We start from the raw sequence: 19,421 nt of genomic DNA on the forward strand, positions 1-19,421 counted from the left end.
GTTCTCAAGTCAAGTCAAGTCTATGCTAAGTATCAGTAAAGCCGGAGTCATTGGTGCCGTATGTCGTATCGCTGTATCCGTATCCCTAACGTAATCAGCTGTTTATCGTTACGACGGTAAACCAAAACCCAATTGGTTGGCTACGATACGGTTACGACCTTAGCGGCACCAATAATCGATTGCATTGATTCTCATAAGGTTGGTCGAATCAGCTGTTAAAAGGTTACCGATACGGTTACCGATAAAGCACCAATGACTCCAGCTTAATGGAGCTTTAAGGCCATCAGAGGGTTGTGTCTCCGCTTTTCGGTACACCCTGTGGCTGTAGCTAGTTATTTAACCACTGCCGCTAGATGGGTCTCCTAAGCATTATCTAAGCGAGGATAGGCGTTTTTTTTTTCACGCGCAAACGTAAACGTATACGCGTGTATAAAAAACACGGCTAATGTATATATTACATGCTATCCTTCTCAGAACGTAATCTTTATTTTTCAACATGTTGCGGCATTTCACGTAAGTGTTTCGATCTAATCTGGTTGTACTGTAAGCACACTGATTACCGCACTTTTCCACAACTGCGGCACTTAAAATACAACTCTACGCAAGTCAACCATTTCGCTACGTTTGGGAGGATTCCGATTAGCTCTCCAAAAATTTGCAGAAAAATTGGTAAAAAGTGAATTAAATTACTTCAAAGCAACAGAATATAGGTTATTAAATGTTCAAGTTTACATAATTTATAAAACCAACCGGCTTCTTTTGTTATTTTCGTGTTTTTAAACGTATGCAAATTTCACAATTGAAAAACGGCAAAGGACAAATGCGAATCATAAAACAAATTGAGCAAACAAAGAAATGAGAAGACAAAAAAGTAGCAAACATACGAATATGCAAAAAGAAAACAACAGAAAGCGAGAAATGCGTTTTTTAATGCAGCAAGAAATGTTGGTATAAGTTATCAGGGAATAGAATTCAAGACTTAATGACAGCACCTCTTTGAAAAGTAGAAAGAGGAGTAGCAAAATTTAGGCTATGGAGAATTGATAGGAAATTCGATCTAGGAAGGGGGAGACTCACAACCACCTTCATTGCCGGTATGACGAATTTACATAGTATATTATTACTGGAATCAAATGGCAATAACGCTATTAAATGATCTGCGATAGAATTGTACAATTAACTTAAGTATCTTGACTAAAACAGAAAGGGGGAAAGAAGTTTACAAATTGATTATTGATTAACATTTATTAATTTAATGTATATCGCAATACGTACAGTAGATAAAGTATTTATGTTTGCTTTATTTTGTAGTTGCAAGGGTAATCAGACGCGAGAACAAAGAATTACATGTAATATAACATAAATAACCAGAATTGTCTAAGGTGCATCAGTCAAGTTAACTAACACAAAAGAACTGAAGAAGATATTCTAGCGTAGAGCAGAGCAGGCCTAAATTCATTGGTATTTTGTTTAAGCATTTGGGCTTCCAAGTTATAATATATAATCATCGTTTTTTTTTTGCTTTTGTTATATAGTTGTTAGCAAAAATTTATTTACTTTAAATAATGGCTGATCCCGAAAAGCAGAGTCTCATTAATAATGAAGAAACCAATAATACGTATGCAACTACGCAAGCAACCGCTGAACAAGATAATTTACAAGGTGGTGGCGGTGCCGGGGGAGCAGTAATAGTTGGAGCTGACGCTAATTCTACAACAGGTAAATGTTTGATTGTTTAAGCATGCCTAATACATACTTATATGCACAAAATGTATATCAGCTCGTTTTATTATGGAATTTATGTAAGTTCATTAACCCGGTAGATAACCACTGACACTAAAAATATGCTAAGCATTAGATGCTGCAGATACAGTCAGAAAATTAAATTAACGGTAAACTAAAGTAACAATGAACATAATGCAGTCATAGAAACCTCATAAGTGTGAATTAGTTGAGATTTGTAATGTTGTGATAGAGACGCGGGTGGTGTCAATATGCGGCGGCTGCATTTTGAACACACATCTACATCATGAGGTTATTTAAAAGAGGTTTTTTTATATCTTGCTTCATAATTTTCTGTTTAGGTTACTAACAAACACAGGCATAAACAGAGATACCCAAAAGCCCCATATTCGATGAATTGTTTTTTCAGAATATCCTATCATAATTTTATTATCGGTATTTACATATACATATATGTATTTGTGTATGCATCACTAGGGCTTGTTCTGTAACTCGACTCGAATGGAAGCATTTCATATTTGAAAGCTGTCATATATATATATATATATATATACATTAGGGCGGGTTAAATTGTACGGGAAAAATACTTCAGGTGCACATGCAGTTTCTGAATCTATGGGTCATACTAAGTAATATTGTCCATGGGACCATAGGTCTGGAATGAATTTCGAGCCTCCATAATTTTGTTAAAATTTTTTTTTTTTTTTTGCAAATTTTTTTTATAATTTTTGTTAGAGCATATTTTGGGCTTCCTGAAAATTGAATTTGCAATATGGAAAAGTAAAGTATTCGTCGATTTTTGCAACAAATTCGTCGATTTTCCCCAAAAAGAACCGATAAAATGCGAAAAATAGTAGGAAAGCGCCCTATAGCGACGAATATTTTACTTTTCTATATTGCAAATTCAATTTTTAAATAGCCCAAAATATTTTCTCACAAAAATAATGATAAAAATTTCTAAAAAAAAATATTTTCTAACAAAATTAGGGAGGCTCGAAATTCATTTCAGACCTATGGTCCCATGGGCAATATTACTCAGTATGACCCATAGATTCAGAAACTGGATGTGCCTTTTCGACAATAAATTTGATCCACCCTAATATACATATATATAATGATAATAACTCTCACTATAAAAATTTCCCTATCAGCAGCAAAATATTTTTTTAAAGCAAAACCCTCTAACAGTACACATTTTTCAACATAGGCATAGACTCCGAACATCAATATTATCAATGTCCAAAAAGATTTTAATTGGGCCACGTTAGCTTGTCTGTCTGTCCGCCGTTAACGTTTTTAATGATATATTTCTTGAGAGCTCTAACACTTTAGCCACGTTTGTATCATTCTGAAAACATGATTCAACATAAACGCTACTAATAATTTCTATGCTTTGCAGAAACCTCTATAAGAAATATTGTGTATAAAATAATTTTCGTTCGGATAGCAAAAAGCTCTCTCTGACGTTTTAACTAAATTGAACTGAGTTTAGAACAAAAAACTGATTTGAATACACAGCGGGATTTTTCATAACCCATTTGGGTACTTCATATTATAAGGAATATAAAATACAGCTGTCAAACTAGTTTTTTTGGTCTATTTTGGAAAACTAGTGAAAATATGTATATTAGGACGGGTCAAATTGTATGGGGAAAAAACTTCAGGTGCACATCCAGTTTCTGAATCTATGGGTCATACTGAGTAATATTGTTCAGAGGAAATGAATTTCAAGCTTCCCTAATTTTATTAGAAAATTTTATATCCCAATCCGAATCCGAATTTGACATTTATTTTCATGTATTTTATTTGTGAGAGCCGCTATTCGGATTGGGATATAAGATTTTCTAACAAAATTAGGGAGGCTCGAAATTCATTTCAGACCTATGGTCCAATGGACAATATTACTCAGTATGACCCATAGATTCCGAGACTGGATGTGCCACCCTCGAGCCTGCGAAATTTCTTTTTTTTTTTTACTTTTTTTCGTCTTTGATTTTTAAGGTTTTTTCATGACCTACTAAGCAAATTTTAATTTTTTAGTAAAATTTTCATGTACACTGTCCGACCCAAAAATGGGCCGGACAGGGTAAATATATATATATATTTAGTAGGTCATAAAAAAACCTTAAAAATCAAAGTCAAAAAAATGAAATTTCGCAGGCTCGAAAATTATTTTTTTGGGTATACGTAGTGGAACTTTTTTCCTGAGCCCAAATCCTATCGAAAAATCGGTGGTGCGATATCGGTTAACTTTAATCCATACAAATCGACCCACCCTAATATATATATTTATTAAATATATAAGGTTGAGTGGAAGATCTCGGCTACCGGTTCGAAAAGCACTATCTGGGCAAGAAGTTGAGAAAAAAACATATTGGGAGGGGTGTGATAAGACCACGTCATACATTGATGATGTTCAACGAGAGACTAGGTACTTCACTTTTTATTTATCTACTTAATCCAATTGTTTACTACAACAACAGCACTTGTTACAAAATTGGATTTCTAGGTAGAGATTATATTCTGTGTTAACACTGGATCCAAAATACACAAAGTCCGAACGTACCAAGTGCGCTGACTTTTTCCCATCGTACGAATGTCTTTTCTAAATGCTCAGAAAGAGGTATTATTGCGACGCCAAAAACACTGCGAAGCCTAAGGAGAGTTTTACCCATCCGCACTCCTTTGTGAACCATTGTCGTTAAAAGGTCACCTATTTACATACATTTTTTGCTAAGCGAGGTTCTGTGGTTTTGCTATATTTTAGGTTATTGTTGGTTTTTTGTTGTAATTTTTTGTTGATTTTTTTTCGGCCTGTGAATTTCAGTCGCCTCTTACGACAGACATCCTTAACATGGGAATATTCCAAGCTACTCAGTCGGCTGGGACATTTCTGTGATGTTATTGAATTTGTTTAGACCATAAGAACACTTGCCGAAGGCTTAGGATATGGGCAGCCCTTTGCAGAATTGAATCCGAAACGCTCCGGCACTTCTTTATTGTATGACTATCTCGGGAACTACATATTTTTTCATCCCCCGAATCTTTAGATCCGCGTACTTTGGCTCTTATGACTGGTATGTCGACCTCGGGAACATTTTAAGTTTCTTAACCCCTGGGGAGTTGTAGGGTGGCTCTGTTAACTTTAAACATCTTTTACAGAACATATAAACAGTCTGGCCTTTCATAAACTTTCTCTTGTAGTGATAAAGACTCTCCCAGGCTTTGGCGAGTATGATCGGTGATGATGGTCCTTTACCGGATATAGATTCGGAACGTTTTTGGAACGGTCAAGAACCTTCAGCTTAGTACAGGCATGCCCACCGCGGGAATACTCTAAGCCCCTTAACCCGACCACTCAAGGTATATCAAGATATTGTCCACCTACTTTTCCCTGCTGCCAATGGCGCGTGTCGATAGATATACTTTATTTATAATTGCTAGGATTGAAGTGCTGCTCGAGAGAAACAGGTTGTTTTCCGACAAAAGAAAGTGGGGGTTGGTAATTTAAGGGACTGATCAGCGCAATTCGAAGCTTCCTTAACCCAATTGTCAACCTCTCCTATGCGAGGCAAATCCTGTTGCAAATATGAATGGCGAGATGGTCTAGGAGGTGCAATGTGGTCATATTAAATCGTTCCCGCTATGGTCCGGCTAGCACCTTAATGGTGAGTACCGGAAACGGAAAGTACCGGATATATATCAGACAAAGGACCATCATCATCGATAACACTCCCCAAAGCCTTCGGGGAGTGCCCTTATCGCTACAACAACAACAACATAGGAAAAGGACATTGGAAATATTCTACTTATCCTTTTCATGAGTTTTCTTGCCCTTAATACATCAACAACCTTATTGAACACACAAAACATCTTTATATTGTAAAGAGAAAAATACTCGCCGAGGGTTTAAAAGATTCCTGCCAGTTGATAGGCCGAGTCTTAATCGAAAACGTTCAGTAACTAACAAAAATTCCTTGTTGTTGTTGTTGTTGGAGCGATAAGGTTTCTCCCCGAAGGCTTTGGGGAGTGTTATCGATGTGATGGTCCTTTGCCGGATACAGATCCGGTACGCTCCGGTACCATAGCACCATTAAGGTGCTAGCCCGACCATCTCGGGAACGATTTATGTGGCCACAATAAACCTTCAGGCCATTGCCTCCCTCCCCACCCCCAAGTTCCATGAGGAGCTTGGGGTCGCCAGAGCCTCGTCTGTTAGTGAAACAGGATTCGCCACGGATAGGTGAGGGTGACAATTGGGTTTGGGGAAGCTATATATTGCGCTGGCAACCTGAAGGGTTGCGCTACACAGCACCTTGAATCTGGTATTTTAGTCGCCGCTTACGACAGGCATACCTACCGCGGGTATATTCTGACCCCCTAACCCGCTGGTGGGGCAACAAAAATTCCTTCACTTAGGCCTATCGGAGTCATTCAGTTGCAGCCACATCTCGAGAAGAATTATATATACATGAATCTATATGAAGACTTGCTTTTCTATATGGAACGTATATATGTTTGTTTAAATAATTTAGATGCAACACATTTAGTCATAAGTAGATGCGCTTTGAAGATTGCTAGATTACATCAATTGCTGTCATTGACATAGATCTCTATCTCTCTTACCAAAGTAAGGCGCTACGCTTTCAATAAAACTTATTCATGCATTCCCCACCCTTTATGTCAAAACTCATGTAACACTTTTATTTTTGTTTTTGAATTTGCAGTTTAAAACATATTTGCTATTCAGTTTTCACATGACATTCCAATCGAAGCATCTAACATGTATTTGTTCTACCAAAAAGGTGGAATTTGTGATAATTTTTTAAAATCTATAATAGTAAATAATTAAAAGCGATCGTAAATAAATAAATTCTCAAATAACTTAAGAAAAGATTCTCTTAACGCATAAATAATTTTATAATTCTATTTAATCACTCTCTAGGTGGTGTATCGCAGGCAAATGTGCCTTTTGTGGGCCCTGATGAACTGCCACCTCCATACCAGGCGAATACTGGCACCGGTGGTGTACCAATGGTTACATGTCGTGTATGCCAAAATATGATTGATATCACAACCAAACGGGATCAGCATGTGGTGAAATGCAGTCATTGCAATGAAGCAACGGTAATCAAATAATTTTAAAAATCTTGATTGTTTCAAAATATAATTTTCTAATATTCTGGTCTTCATCTTTAGCCAATACGTAATGCTCCACCGGGCAAGAAATATGTACGTTGCCCATGTAATTGTTTGTTAATTTGTAAGAGCTCCTCGCAGCGTATTGCTTGTCCTCGCCCTAATTGCAAACGTATTATTAATTTAGCACCCAGCCCAGTTACCCCGCCCGTGCCGGCTATGCCCGGCATGTGTCGGGTAACTTGTGGTCACTGTTCGGATACTTTCTTGGTATTTATATATATTTTATTTAATTTCCAGAAACTTCTTACATATTTGGTTTTTTATCGCTTCTTTAGTTCAATACCTTTCACAATGCTTTGGCGCGTTGTCCTCACTGCAGGAAAGTGTCATCTGTGGGCTCGCGTTTCGCTTGTGGACGTGGTATTTCATTTTCTATACTTGGACTGCTGTTCCTTATTGCGGGTATTGGTATAACAGTCGGCACGTACCAATATTCAAAGGTAAGACTTGATTCGTTGTGCTTCAATTGGAATTTTATACCTAGTTGTATTTTGTAACGTTATAATGCAATTGAGTTAAAAATAAATATGGCTTTAGTTCTTACAAACAAAGCCAAACTCTCGTCTGTCCGTGTCCTTAGCGATCAGGAGCAAAAATCTTGTATCTCAACGGATTAAATATCAATTGAGAAGTTGCGTGCAAAAAGGGATCTTCTATGAAAACTACGTTTTAAGCTTTTTGTGTTTCAGGCATTTGATATATATAGCATTTTTGTTGTTGTAGTATTTGAAATATATTCTTAAAATATAGTATATTTCATAAAAAATCTTTCCGATGTATATGTTGACCAAATCCATTTTTCACAAATTTAGCCAAAAATGACGAAATAAATTGAAGATATTTGTTATCTTTTTATACTCAGCTGAGCAGAGCTCACAGAGTATATTAATTTTGTTCGCATACGTTACGGCATGAACTAATCGAGATAGATATAGATATATCAAAATGATCTGGGAGAAAAAAGAAATTCAATTAGTCCGTCCGTCCGTATGTTCGTTAACACGATAGCTTGAGTAAATTTTGAGGTATCTTGATGAAATTTGGTATGTAGATTCCTGGGTACTCATCTCAGATCGCTATTTAAAACGATATCGGACTATAACCACGCCCACTTTTTCGATATCGAATATTTCGAAAATTCGAAAAAGTGCGATAATTCATTACCAAAGACGGATAAAGCGATGAAACTTGGTAGGTGAGTTTAACTTATGACGCAGAATAGAAAATTAGTAAAATGTTGCACAATGGGCGTGTTGTTGTTGTTGTTGTAGCGATTAGGTTACTCCCCGAAGGCTTTGGGGAGTGTTATCGATGTGATGGTCCTTTGCCGGATACAGATCCGGTACGCTCCGGTACCATAGCACCATTAAGGTGCTAGCCCGACCATCTCGGGAACGATTTATGTGGCCACAATAAACCTTCAGGCCATTGCCTCCCTCCCCACCCCCAAGTTCCATGAGGAGCTTGGGGTCGCCAGAGCCTCGTCTGTTAGTGAAACGGGATTCGCCACTCGAAGGTGAGGTTGACAATTGGGTTGGAGAAGCTATATATTGCGCTACACAACCCCTTGAATCCCGCACAATGGGCGTGGCACCGCCCACTTTTAAAAGAAGGTAATTTAGAAGTTTTGCAAGCTGTGATTTGGCAGTCTTTGAAGATATCAGGATGAAATTTGGCAGGAACGTTACCCCTATTACTATATGTATGCTTAATAAAAATTTGCAAAATCGGAGAACGACCACGCCCACTTCAAAAAAAAATTTTTTTTTAAGTAAAAATTTAAAAAAAAAAGTTAATATCTTTACAGTATATAAGTAAATTATGTCAACATTCAACTCCAGTAATGATATGGTGCAACAAAATACAAAACTGAAAGATAATTTCAAAATGGGCGTGGCCCCGCCCTTTTTCATTTAATGTATCTAGAATACTTTTAATGACATAAGTCGAACAAAAATTTACCAATCCTTGTGAATTTTGGTAGGGGCATAGATTCTATGACGATAACCGTTTTCTGCTAAAAAGGGCGAAATCGGTTTAGGTCAAGCCCAGTTTTTATACACAGTCGACCGTCTGTCCTTCCGCTCGGCCGTTAACACGATAACTTGAACAAAAATCGATATATCTTTACCAAACTTAGTTCACATACTTATCTGAACTCACTTTATCTTTACGAAAAATGAATAAAATGCCATAATTCTATACCAAATAAAAAAAAGGGATGAAACATGGTAATTTGATTGGTTTATTCACGCAAAATATAACTTAAAAAAACTTTGTAAAATGGGTGTAACACCTACCATATTAAGTAGAAGAAAATGAAAAAGTTTTGCAGGGCGAAATCAACAATCTGTGTCACCCTGGCCCACATTTTGGTCGATATCTCGAAAACGCTTTCACATATACATCTAAGGGCCACTCCCTATTAAAACCCTCTTTAATACCTTTAATTTGATAGCCATATCGTACAAATGCATTGTAGAGTCACACCTGGTCCACCTTTATGGCGATATCTCGAAAAGGCGTCCACCTATAGAACTAAGGCCCACTCCCTTTTAAAATACTCATTAATACCTTTCAGTTGATACCCATATCGTACAAACGCATTCTAGAGTCATCCCTGGTCCACCTTTATGGCGATATCCCGAAATGGCGTCCATCTATAGAACTATGGCTAACTCCCTTTTAAAATACTCTTTAATACCTTCCATTTTATACCCGTGTCCTACAAACACATTCCAGGGTTACTTTAGGTTCATTTTCCTACATGGTGATTTTCCCTTATTTTGTCTCCAAAGCTCTCAGCTGAGTATGTAATGTTCGGTTACACCCGAACTTAGCCTTCCTTTCTTGTTGTATATAACATAGAAGCAACAGCGGTATGTTAATGAGAATGGGCAAATATAAAATTTCACGAAGTCAGTTTCAGAAATATAAAAAAATATTTGGTGTGGGTATAAAACTGGACCTCTTCTTCCTATTGAGCTATTTTACGCAAGCAGGGATCTTCGACCCTTGATCCCTTTTTGCACGCAACTTCAATTTAGATGGAGCAAATTCCATGAATTCATTAGAATGCCAATCACTCTTCCTTGTCGCCGTGTGACACAAACCGATAACATGTGCCTCATCCAATATGTGCGACCGATCACAAATTGTCATCAATATCCTCTAACGGGAGTCCAAGGAAACTTGCTGTTTCAACAGGGGTGGAACATAATGATAGCAGTGTTAGAGGCGTTGGTTCCACATTACAATTAAAGAGATGGTTGGTGTCATGTGGGGACATATTGCAAGCAGGGCATACATTTTGTATGTCGGAGTTAAGAGTTTAACCTGTTACAGTATCCAGATCGAAGTTGAGCTAGAGTGACTCGCGTTTCCCTGGGGAGTGTGCGTTCCTCTTCCCCAAGTTTTGAGTACTGTTCTTTGAGTACTGGATTCCCCGGGCAATTCCTGGCATAAAGGTCCGACGCACTGAGGACCTGCTTGTGTGTTTTGGCTTCATACGGCTGAGTTCTCAGATGCCGTATTTTCTCATAATGCTTACGGAGATGGTTCCTTAAGCCCCTGGGCAGTGTTGGCTCATCATCAAAACATTGCTCAGGGTATCTAAAAACATTGCCTGTAAAAATTTAAGCTTTTAATTTTAATGTTAAGAGGTGCGTCATCGCGACATTAGGTTTTCCATACAAGTCGTATGGGAAACTTTCTAGTTTTTATAAAACATAGCTCTAGCCCTTAGTATCCAAGTCTTTAGCTATACATATTCATATAGAAGACAAACGATCTACACAACACGGGCGCATATTGTGGTCATTACTCTTGAGTTAAAAAATAATGATTGGAAATTTGAAAATACGAAATACCAGTCTAGGAAAGAAGATATTAAGTTTTTCAAGTTCTGTAGTTGGCTGAAGAATTAGGAATTAATTTAAATTTAATTTTGAACCGAACTAAATTTTTTTTATGGGTTTTGTTTCGGTTTATGAACGGGCCATGTTCGAACCGGTTTGCAGCCCTGGTTTTTCACCTATGCCATTTAAATTTGCACCTAAAATAAACTAAAATTGATTATCGGAATAACAGAATACAATTCATTGTATACTTGTCAGGTATTCTGTTTTGAATTCAACCTGCCATAAACCTATTGGTCATTATAAACAAGAAAATTTATGAACTGTCAAAAATCCCTTATTGTGTCAACAATATATATATTTTAACGAATTTAGGGAAATCCTCGCTATTATACACCTTCTGCTAACGTTCGTATCGCTGAACTGTCGAATAAATAACTCCAATATTCCGTATTGCAATATGGCCTTTATTTAGTCTACTTTGGGAGTTGGACAATTATATTTCAGTACACGTACTTCACAAAAGCGTGTTTAAATCAAACTGATTACTGATTCCTCAGCTTGCGCTGCTTTTATACTCTTGGTTTTCTCGTTCACCCAGTTCTCCTAATCTCTAGTCATTTCGCAAAAATGTCTTCGAGAACAATTGTATCTCATGCTTTGTTACCAGCTATATACATACATGTATATTTGTAGTTTATGCTTTTCTACTAGCCATATGTGTGTATATGTGAGTATCAACTTCTGTTCTTAGCTGATGACTACATATGTGTATGTGAGATATTCTTCGTCGCCTTGTATGTGTACATGTAAATAAGAGTGGATGCTTGAATGAATTGTCGTTGTGATTATTTACTAACAGCATAGTAATGCTAATATTCCCCACAATATATATATGAGTGGAACAGAGGAGCCAAATCATAACATCCGTGATTGTATGATTCGTCACGTAAAAGCATAGTTTTCGGATTATAACATACGTGATCCTTCCACGTAATTAGTATTCGGCATCAAGGCGAATTCAATACCAGGTGTTGTTATCCCAACAGCTGATTGCTTCTTCTTGATTATTTTCCATACAACGCCTTGGCATATTGGAGCCAGTTAATCGAAATCAATGAAAATTTTCTTTTGACTTGGCATTCTTCTGCACGGCGAATTGATTGAATTGGCTTTGCCACCACTTGGTATCTATTCGCCTTGATTCGGCATGATGATTAGAGCTCGTGATATTCGATTATTCGAATTATTCCAATGCTCTAATATTCGATTATCAGAATCGATTAGTTAAAATCGAATAACCGTACATGGTCGACGATTAAAGAAATTGCATAAAAAGTGATAAAAATTCTCTAGCGCTGTTATGTTCTACGTCGCGTTTTAGAGCACAGAAAATAGAAAAATAATAACTACGAACGATATGCTTCTTGGGGAAGAGCTGTAGGGTAGGTGGGGCGTTGTCTTTCGTGGTCATTTCGGGACCATATTGGTCACTCTCGGAAGGTTTCAGGGATTATTTTTGGTTATTTTGGGATCATTTGGAGACCTTTTTTTGGTCCTTCCGGGATGATTTCGAGGTCAATTTTTGGTAATTTCCTGCTGACCTTGGATACTATTTCGTGGTTCTCCCGGTGCCATTTATGAGATGGTTTTGGAGGCTTTTTCGAGGTAATTTTAAGATAATTTTGGGGATTATTTCGTGGCTCTCCCTGGTAATTTTGAGGTCAATATGTGATATATTCCTGACCTATTTCAGGATTCTCCCGAGGTAATTTGGCGTTCACTTCCGGGCAATATCGGGATGCTTTAGTATACTATTTCGGGACCTCCCGTGGTAATTTCGCCATCAATTTGTGGACTTTTCTTTATGATCTTGGGGACTATTTCATGGTACTTCCAGGTCATTTTGAGATCATTCCAGTTTAATTTGAGGATACTTCGGGGTAACAGAGCCAGGACAAAATAGCAAAATTACTGATTACACCCCACTTGCATCATTTAAGGCTTCTTTGATAAAAAGATATATGAGGTTGCAATTAAATTTTCACTTACAAAACACTGTCACCATTTTCGTAATTTAATAGTAGGCCAGATTTAGCGGAACTGAATTTCATTTTCATTTCATTTATTGCAAAAAGAGTATTAGTACAATAAGATCTAAGATCTTTTATAGCACAACAAAAAGATAAATAGCAATGATAAATAAAATAATAAAAAAAAAATTTGTTTAAGTTAAACGGTTTTATTGAAAACAATACTTACATGAAGTAATAATAATACTAAAAGCTAGAAAATAATTAGGTAGTTCCTAGGTATTAGTCATCACACTCCTCATCAATCTAGGGCGTTGATCAGACAATTAAATAAAAGCGTTGGACGCGTGAAATTTCTAAAAATGGAATTAGGGTTCAGTTGGTCTTATATATGACTATCAATAGAAATTTCCGCGTCCAACGCTTTTATTTAAGTGTCTGATCAACGCCCTAGATTGATGAGGAGTGTGATGACTAGTACCAGTACCTAGGGCCTACCTAATTATTTTCTAGCTTTTAGTATTATTATTACTTCATGTAAGTATTGTTTTCAATAAAACCGTTTAACTTAAAACATGTTTTTTAATTATTTTATTTTCAAGTTTTTAGTCTTTATTTAATTGCCTATTATTTCTCAATATATTTAGTTCATTTAGTGACTCATTACCGCAAGGACTTTTCTAATAATTTGATACAATCTAATTCCTCAATACATAATCCTTCCAAGAACTTTACTCGACACTGCGCCACGTATGCTTGTCCCTCCTCCAACTCCAAGATATTTTGATGTCATTTCTACCGGACTGTACGTAATATTTGTTCCAAATATGAGCCAAATCGGACATCATAAGTCGTTTTCTATTCATGTATGTATTATGTGTTCCAAATATGGACCAAATCGGACCACAAATACGACTTTTTTGAATATCTCGATCTTTGCGCCACCTAGCGGCGATTTTTTCATAGGTCGCTTTCTATTCTCGTATGTATTATGTGTTCCAAATATGAGCCAAATCGGACCACAAATCGTAACGTACTCGACTCATGATCGTATGTTACGATTCGGCCACGGGTTTATTCATTTACCATGAATCAAGGCGAATCTATACCAGGTTGTGGCCAAGGCGAATCTATACCAGGTGGTGGCAAAGCGAATTCAATCAATTCGCCGTGCAGATGAATGTCAAGTCAAAAGAAAATGTTCATAGATTTCGATTAACTGGCATTTTGTTGTACAAGGCTTTGTATGGAAAATTATCAAGAAGAAGCAATCAGCTGATGGGATAACACCACCCGTAATGAATTCGCCTTGGGTTGTGGCAAAGCTAATTTAACAATTTCGCCGTGCAGAAGAATGTCAACTCAAAAGAAAATTTTAATTGATTTCGATTAACTGACATATTAAAGTACAAGGCGGTGTATGGAAAATAATTAGAAGAAGCAATCAGCTGTTGGGATAACAACACCTGCTACTGAATTCGCCTTGCCATGAACGAAATTTATAAAATAAAGATGTAAATATTATTTCCGTTATTTTTATCTGATTGAACATAATATTAAACTAAACATAATATAGTAAATCAGCTACTAGAACATATCTCAAAAAATTAAAATTTTGAATTCATCAGTTTACAATAAAACGTGCGAAGTTAAAATCAAATTTAATAATTAAGTTGAATCCAAGGCGAATCAGTATAGATTTGCCTTGCTTTGAATCGAAAAATTTGAACTCAAAAGTAATAATTTTTGTGTATGTTTGTTTAATGGTGTATTCAGTTTATACTTATATTTAAGAATTCATGAGCTTAACACCGGCTTATAATAATTGAATTTCAATTATTATGTTTTCTAAGAGAAACTGAAAAGAAAGAAACATTTACTGGCATATTGCAATGGACCCATAAGAAAACATAATGATTGAAATTCAATTATTATAAGCCGGTGTTAAGCTCATGAATTCTTAAATATAAGTAATAATTTTTGTTTAATATTTTTGGCAAGTCGAATTCAGTACCAGCTGCTGTTATTCCAACAGCTGGTTGCTTCTTCTTGATTATTTTCCATACAACGCCTTGTAAACAAAAAGTTACTTAATCAAAATCAATGAAAATTTTCTTTTGACTTGACATTTACTTGCACGGCGAATTGGTTGAATTCGCTTTGACATCACCTTGTATGGATTCGCCTTGATTTTTGGATAAAATTTAAAAAACTGGAATTATTGCAGATTCCAAATTAAATAAATAATTATTACTTCCCGCCTTTGATATATATGTATCTTGTTATTTTAATTCTTATCTTACAATTTGTCTTTTGCAGACTCACGCTGGGATTTTCATTGCATATGTTGGCATATTTTTGCTTGCAGCATTTTTATTTGCACGTTCAATTTATTATTTCCGTTTAAAAGTGAGCGCCATAGATGGTCCAATGTAAGGGCGTATTTAATAGTCTTTGTATCATTCCTTTTGATATTAACAAAAAATATAATACAACACATACACATGCATACATACATACATATATTCATGAAACAAAAAACAAAACATAAAAGCAAAGCCAGGGAAACGAAGTAAGTAAAAAAAAAACCTGACAAAAAAAATGGCTGGTATAGAAAAAGCGAAAAAGTTCTATTTAACATAACTACTTACATTCAGAAAAGAAATTAAGCTATACCAAAAATAATGTGAAATATTTGTACGCCATAAAAATACATTATTCAGAATAAAATACAAAAAGCAAAAAGCATTGGAGTATAATTCATAAAAAAGCGTCTGTTATAAAAAAAGTTTGCGTAACTTTAATACAAACATAAATAGCAGCAAATTAAATTAAGGGCTAATGAATGTAAGTGTTAGTATAAAATAATGTTATGCACATTAAACCACTTTCGATATTTATTGTAAGTATTTGCTTTTCTTGTATAAAGCATGCAAAATTTTAATATTTTATAAATTTGAAAAATTCAGCAGGTTATAGGCTATTCTCTAGCTTGGTTCGAAGTTGTTTCTGTTTTCATTCTGTACATTTTTTTTTATCAAGCTATTGATTTTGTGAAACTGTAGAAGTGCATTTACTATTTACTGGTACTATTTAAAAGTAGATTGCAGAATGTTCAAAATTGTGTGCGATATACCAAAAAATAGTACATGTAAATTTGTTTTTGAATCGGGTTTCAAAATAACGTTTCACTGGGTGACTGTGAAAAAAAAAACATAAAAATTGTCGTTATTCAAATGCGCGCCCAAACTGTACTGAAAGTGGTTGTTGCAATTCAAAAACAACAACTCAAAATGATTCGACTATTTTTATGTGTATTTCACAGTTCGTTGTGTATTCGGTAAACTTTTCCGAAATATAGTTCAAGACTTTGTGAGATTCAACACGCAAACCTAATGCATTATGCTCTATATTTATAATTAATGTCTCGATATTCTATGTTAATTCTTGTAAGTTTTTTTAATTCTTTCTCTTATCAAAAACTATTGTTTCTTTTTTGTTTAATTCATGTTTGTGCATTTTATGTATGTATATTCAAAGTTCATATTCCCTGGCTGAATATTAAAAAGTAAAAAAAAAAAGAACAAAGTGCATGCGCGTCGTATAAATCATAAAATATTTAACACATAAAACGTAAAGTCCCCGCTTCCTTTTTAAAATTTCGCAGTTCAGCAACCTAGAAACAAATGTTGACAGTTTTTATGCTTACGAATTTGTCTGGCAGTTTATAAAACTAAACCACATATTTGTTAATTAGCCTGTAATAACTTCTTTGGGTAACTTAACAATTATAATACCTAATAAAAAAAAATTATTATAATAAAAATAAGAAATAAATGCATAAAAACATCAGTTAATGAACTCAATTTACTTCAACGGCTCATACAAAACACTCAAAGTAAAAAAAAAAAAAAAATTCAACAAAAGTGCAGGGGAAGTAGGAATAATGGAGGGCAAATCGACAGGAAACCCAATATGAATTCTTTAATAACAAAAAATATACGTATATACATACATATTATGCATAGTATGTATATACAATATGATTAATAAATGAATATTATGGAACTTATACAATTATATATTTAGATTATTACGATATACTGTAAATAAATAAAAGTAAAACCGAAGAAAGGTATTTTTTTTTATTAATTTAACATCCCTGCGGCGAATGGCACTAGTTCTGAAATGGTGCACATCAACCGCCACGTCATAACGTGGTTGTCGGATTAAAACAAACGCGATCGTGCGACTTAATACGTATTCGGCTTGATGATATTAGTGAACGTGTAATTGAACGATTATTTTTTGGTATTTCCACAATGGACTGGGTTGGTCCCCATACAAAAAAAGTTGCTAATGTCCGCACCTAAATTTAAAAATTATGTTGAGAGGGTTTCGGAAAATTTTATTTTTTATTTTTTTTTGATCTATCTATATGAAAGATCGGTTGTATGGGATATATACTATATATATCTCAAAATTTGAGGGACTAGTTTGCGTTCAAACAGACAGACGGACGGATGGACGGACAGACGGACATGGCTATATCAACTCAGTTCGTCGCCCTGATCAATTCGGTATACTTAATGGAGAGTGTATCTTCTATATTTCTCAACGTTACAAACATCGGACCAAAGTTAATATACCATTTAATTTTTCCGAAACCCCTTTCAACATAATCTTTAAATTTAGGGGTGGACATTAGCAACTTTTTTTTCGACCCAGTCTATTCTGATACTAAGTAAATAAAGCCACAACAACAATAAAGCAGGCTGCCACACTTGTATGTACGTAAACAAATTAATCATCATGTAGAGAGATACTCACAAACGTATGTCATCATCAGCTACTACTTCCCTCACATATACACACGCATATGGTTACACACTGCAAATACACGCGCGTATAGCTGGTGACCATGTAGAGGATTCTAGAAGAAGAAACGTCTAGACATTTGGGCAGAGAGTATAAAAGCAGCAGAAGCTGAGTAGTAGTAGTAGTAATCAGTTTGATTTAAGCACGCTATTGGTTGCGAAGTATAAGTGTTATTTTGAAGTACTATCAAAATTCTAATAAAGACCAATTTTGCATTATTGAATATTGGAGTTATTTATTCAACAGTTTAGCGATACGAACGTTAGTAGAAGGTGTAAAACAAGCGGAATTTCCACTAAATTCGTTACAGTATATATATGCTACTAGTGAGTGCGTTAGTAGAGGCTGTTCCTTAGAGTTTTTCTGCGACATCTGCAACATTCGCAACACAATCCGTAGGGAAAAATACAAATTCATTTTCCTTTGTTGTTTTTGTTTTGTTTCAGTCACAATCACGAGTAAAAACCGCTGTGAGTGAGACGTCACTATCACATATAACGTTGTTCCTCAAAAATCACGGGATCGGTCAACATTAGTCTATGTTTCACCTCTACACTAATTTTATGTATCACCTCTAAAAATGGTGTGTGTCCTCTATTCATCGCAACCGATTCAGCTATAGGTTATACACAGCCATACAACCGAGATTTGTCTCTCCGCTTTTCGGTACAACATGTTGTGTAGCTAGTTACCGCTAGATGGGTCTCCTAAGCATTATCTAAGTGACGATAAGCGTTTTTTTGACGCGTAAACCTAGACGTATATACGTTTAAAAAAATACGGCTATTGTAACGAATTTAGGGAAATTCTCGTTATTATGCACCTTCTGCTAATGTTCGAATCGCTGAACTGTCGAACAAATAACTCCATTATCAGTATTGCAAACTGGCCTTTATTTAGCTTATTTTGGGAGTACTTCACAATTATACTTTACTTCACAACTAATAGCGTGTTTAAATCAAACTGATTACTGATTCCTCAGCTTGCGGTGCTTTTATACTCTCGGTTTTCTCGTTAACCCATTTCTCGTAAGGTGTAGTCATTTCGCGAAAATGTATTCGAGAACAGTTGTATCTCATGCTTGGTTACCAGCTATATACATGTATATTTGTAGTTTATACTTTTCTGCTAGCCATATGCGTGTGTGTGTGTGAGTATCAACTTTTAGCTGATGATTACATACATACATATGTCTATGCGGGATAATCTTCGTCGCCTTCCATGTGTGTATGTGTGTAAATGATGATTACTGTGTTTATGTACTCAAGTGTGGCTTGCTTTAATGTTTTTGTTGTAGTGATTATTTACTAACATCACAGTGATGCGAATATTCGTCACAATATTTAGATGTTAAAATGTACTTTTGGCACTAAAAAGAGCAATTAATTCCAAATAAATCGAGATTTGTTTCCTATCGTATGTTTCCATTCGGCCCATGCAAATACAAAAAAATATTTTCGGTACGAAAGTATAAATATATGTATGTGATTAATCAGGGTTGGCTTTCCGTAATTCGATATCGTACAGGAACGTCTATCAAATGATCGTTTTCGCTTTCCATAACACAAAACTTATCTGGATGATCCAAAATGCGGCGCGTCTTACCCAACATTCGATAAGAGTTGTCCGATATGTATGTAAGTTGAACATTTATGCCTTTGATATTCAAAAACATTTCTGAACTCTTTTCGAACTAAAGTATCGAACC

The 19,421-nt window shown here is 35.5% G+C and overlaps 1 protein-coding gene across 7 annotated transcripts; it reads left to right on the forward strand.

The window, feature by feature from the left end:
• The first annotated feature begins 517 nt into the window (after nt 1–517).
• LOC137252537 (type 1 phosphatidylinositol 4,5-bisphosphate 4-phosphatase) lies at nt 518–16,969 on the forward strand. 7 transcript variants are annotated; one of them, XM_067788420.1, is made up of 7 exons: nt 518–669; nt 1,312–1,461; nt 1,536–1,719; nt 6,689–6,870; nt 6,943–7,152; nt 7,221–7,385; nt 15,155–16,969. In XM_067788420.1, exons 3-7 carry the CDS (start codon nt 1,566–1,568, stop codon nt 15,269–15,271), a joined length of 828 nt encoding a protein of 275 aa, XP_067644521.1. In that variant the 5' UTR covers nt 518–669; nt 1,312–1,461; nt 1,536–1,565; the 3' UTR covers nt 15,272–16,969. The 7 variants fall into 7 exon arrangements, with proteins under 7 accessions (XP_067644521.1, XP_067644525.1, XP_067644526.1 ...); XM_067788422.1 differs by having other exon boundaries at nt 609–710; XM_067788423.1 differs by lacking the exon at nt 518–669 and adding an exon at nt 726–944.
• Nucleotides 16,970–19,421: the final 2,452 nt, after the last annotated feature.

This window comes from Eurosta solidaginis, chromosome 5 (genome assembly GCF_040869045.1).
Source record: "Eurosta solidaginis isolate ZX-2024a chromosome 5, ASM4086904v1, whole genome shotgun sequence".
Classification (NCBI taxonomy): domain Eukaryota; kingdom Metazoa; phylum Arthropoda; class Insecta; order Diptera; family Tephritidae; genus Eurosta; species Eurosta solidaginis.

Excerpts from the sequence above, each read along its gene's own strand:
- LOC137252537 (XM_067788420.1), top strand. The coding sequence starts at position 1,566 with ATGGCTGATCCCGAAAAGCAGAGTCTCATTAATAATGAAGAAACCAAT. Across the intron at positions 1,720-6,688 it reads TGACGCTAATTCTACAACAG|GTGGTGTATCGCAGGCAAAT; the intron begins GTAAATGTTTGA and ends ATCACTCTCTAG. Across the intron at positions 6,871-6,942 it reads GTCATTGCAATGAAGCAACG|CCAATACGTAATGCTCCACC; the intron begins GTAATCAAATAA and ends CTTCATCTTTAG.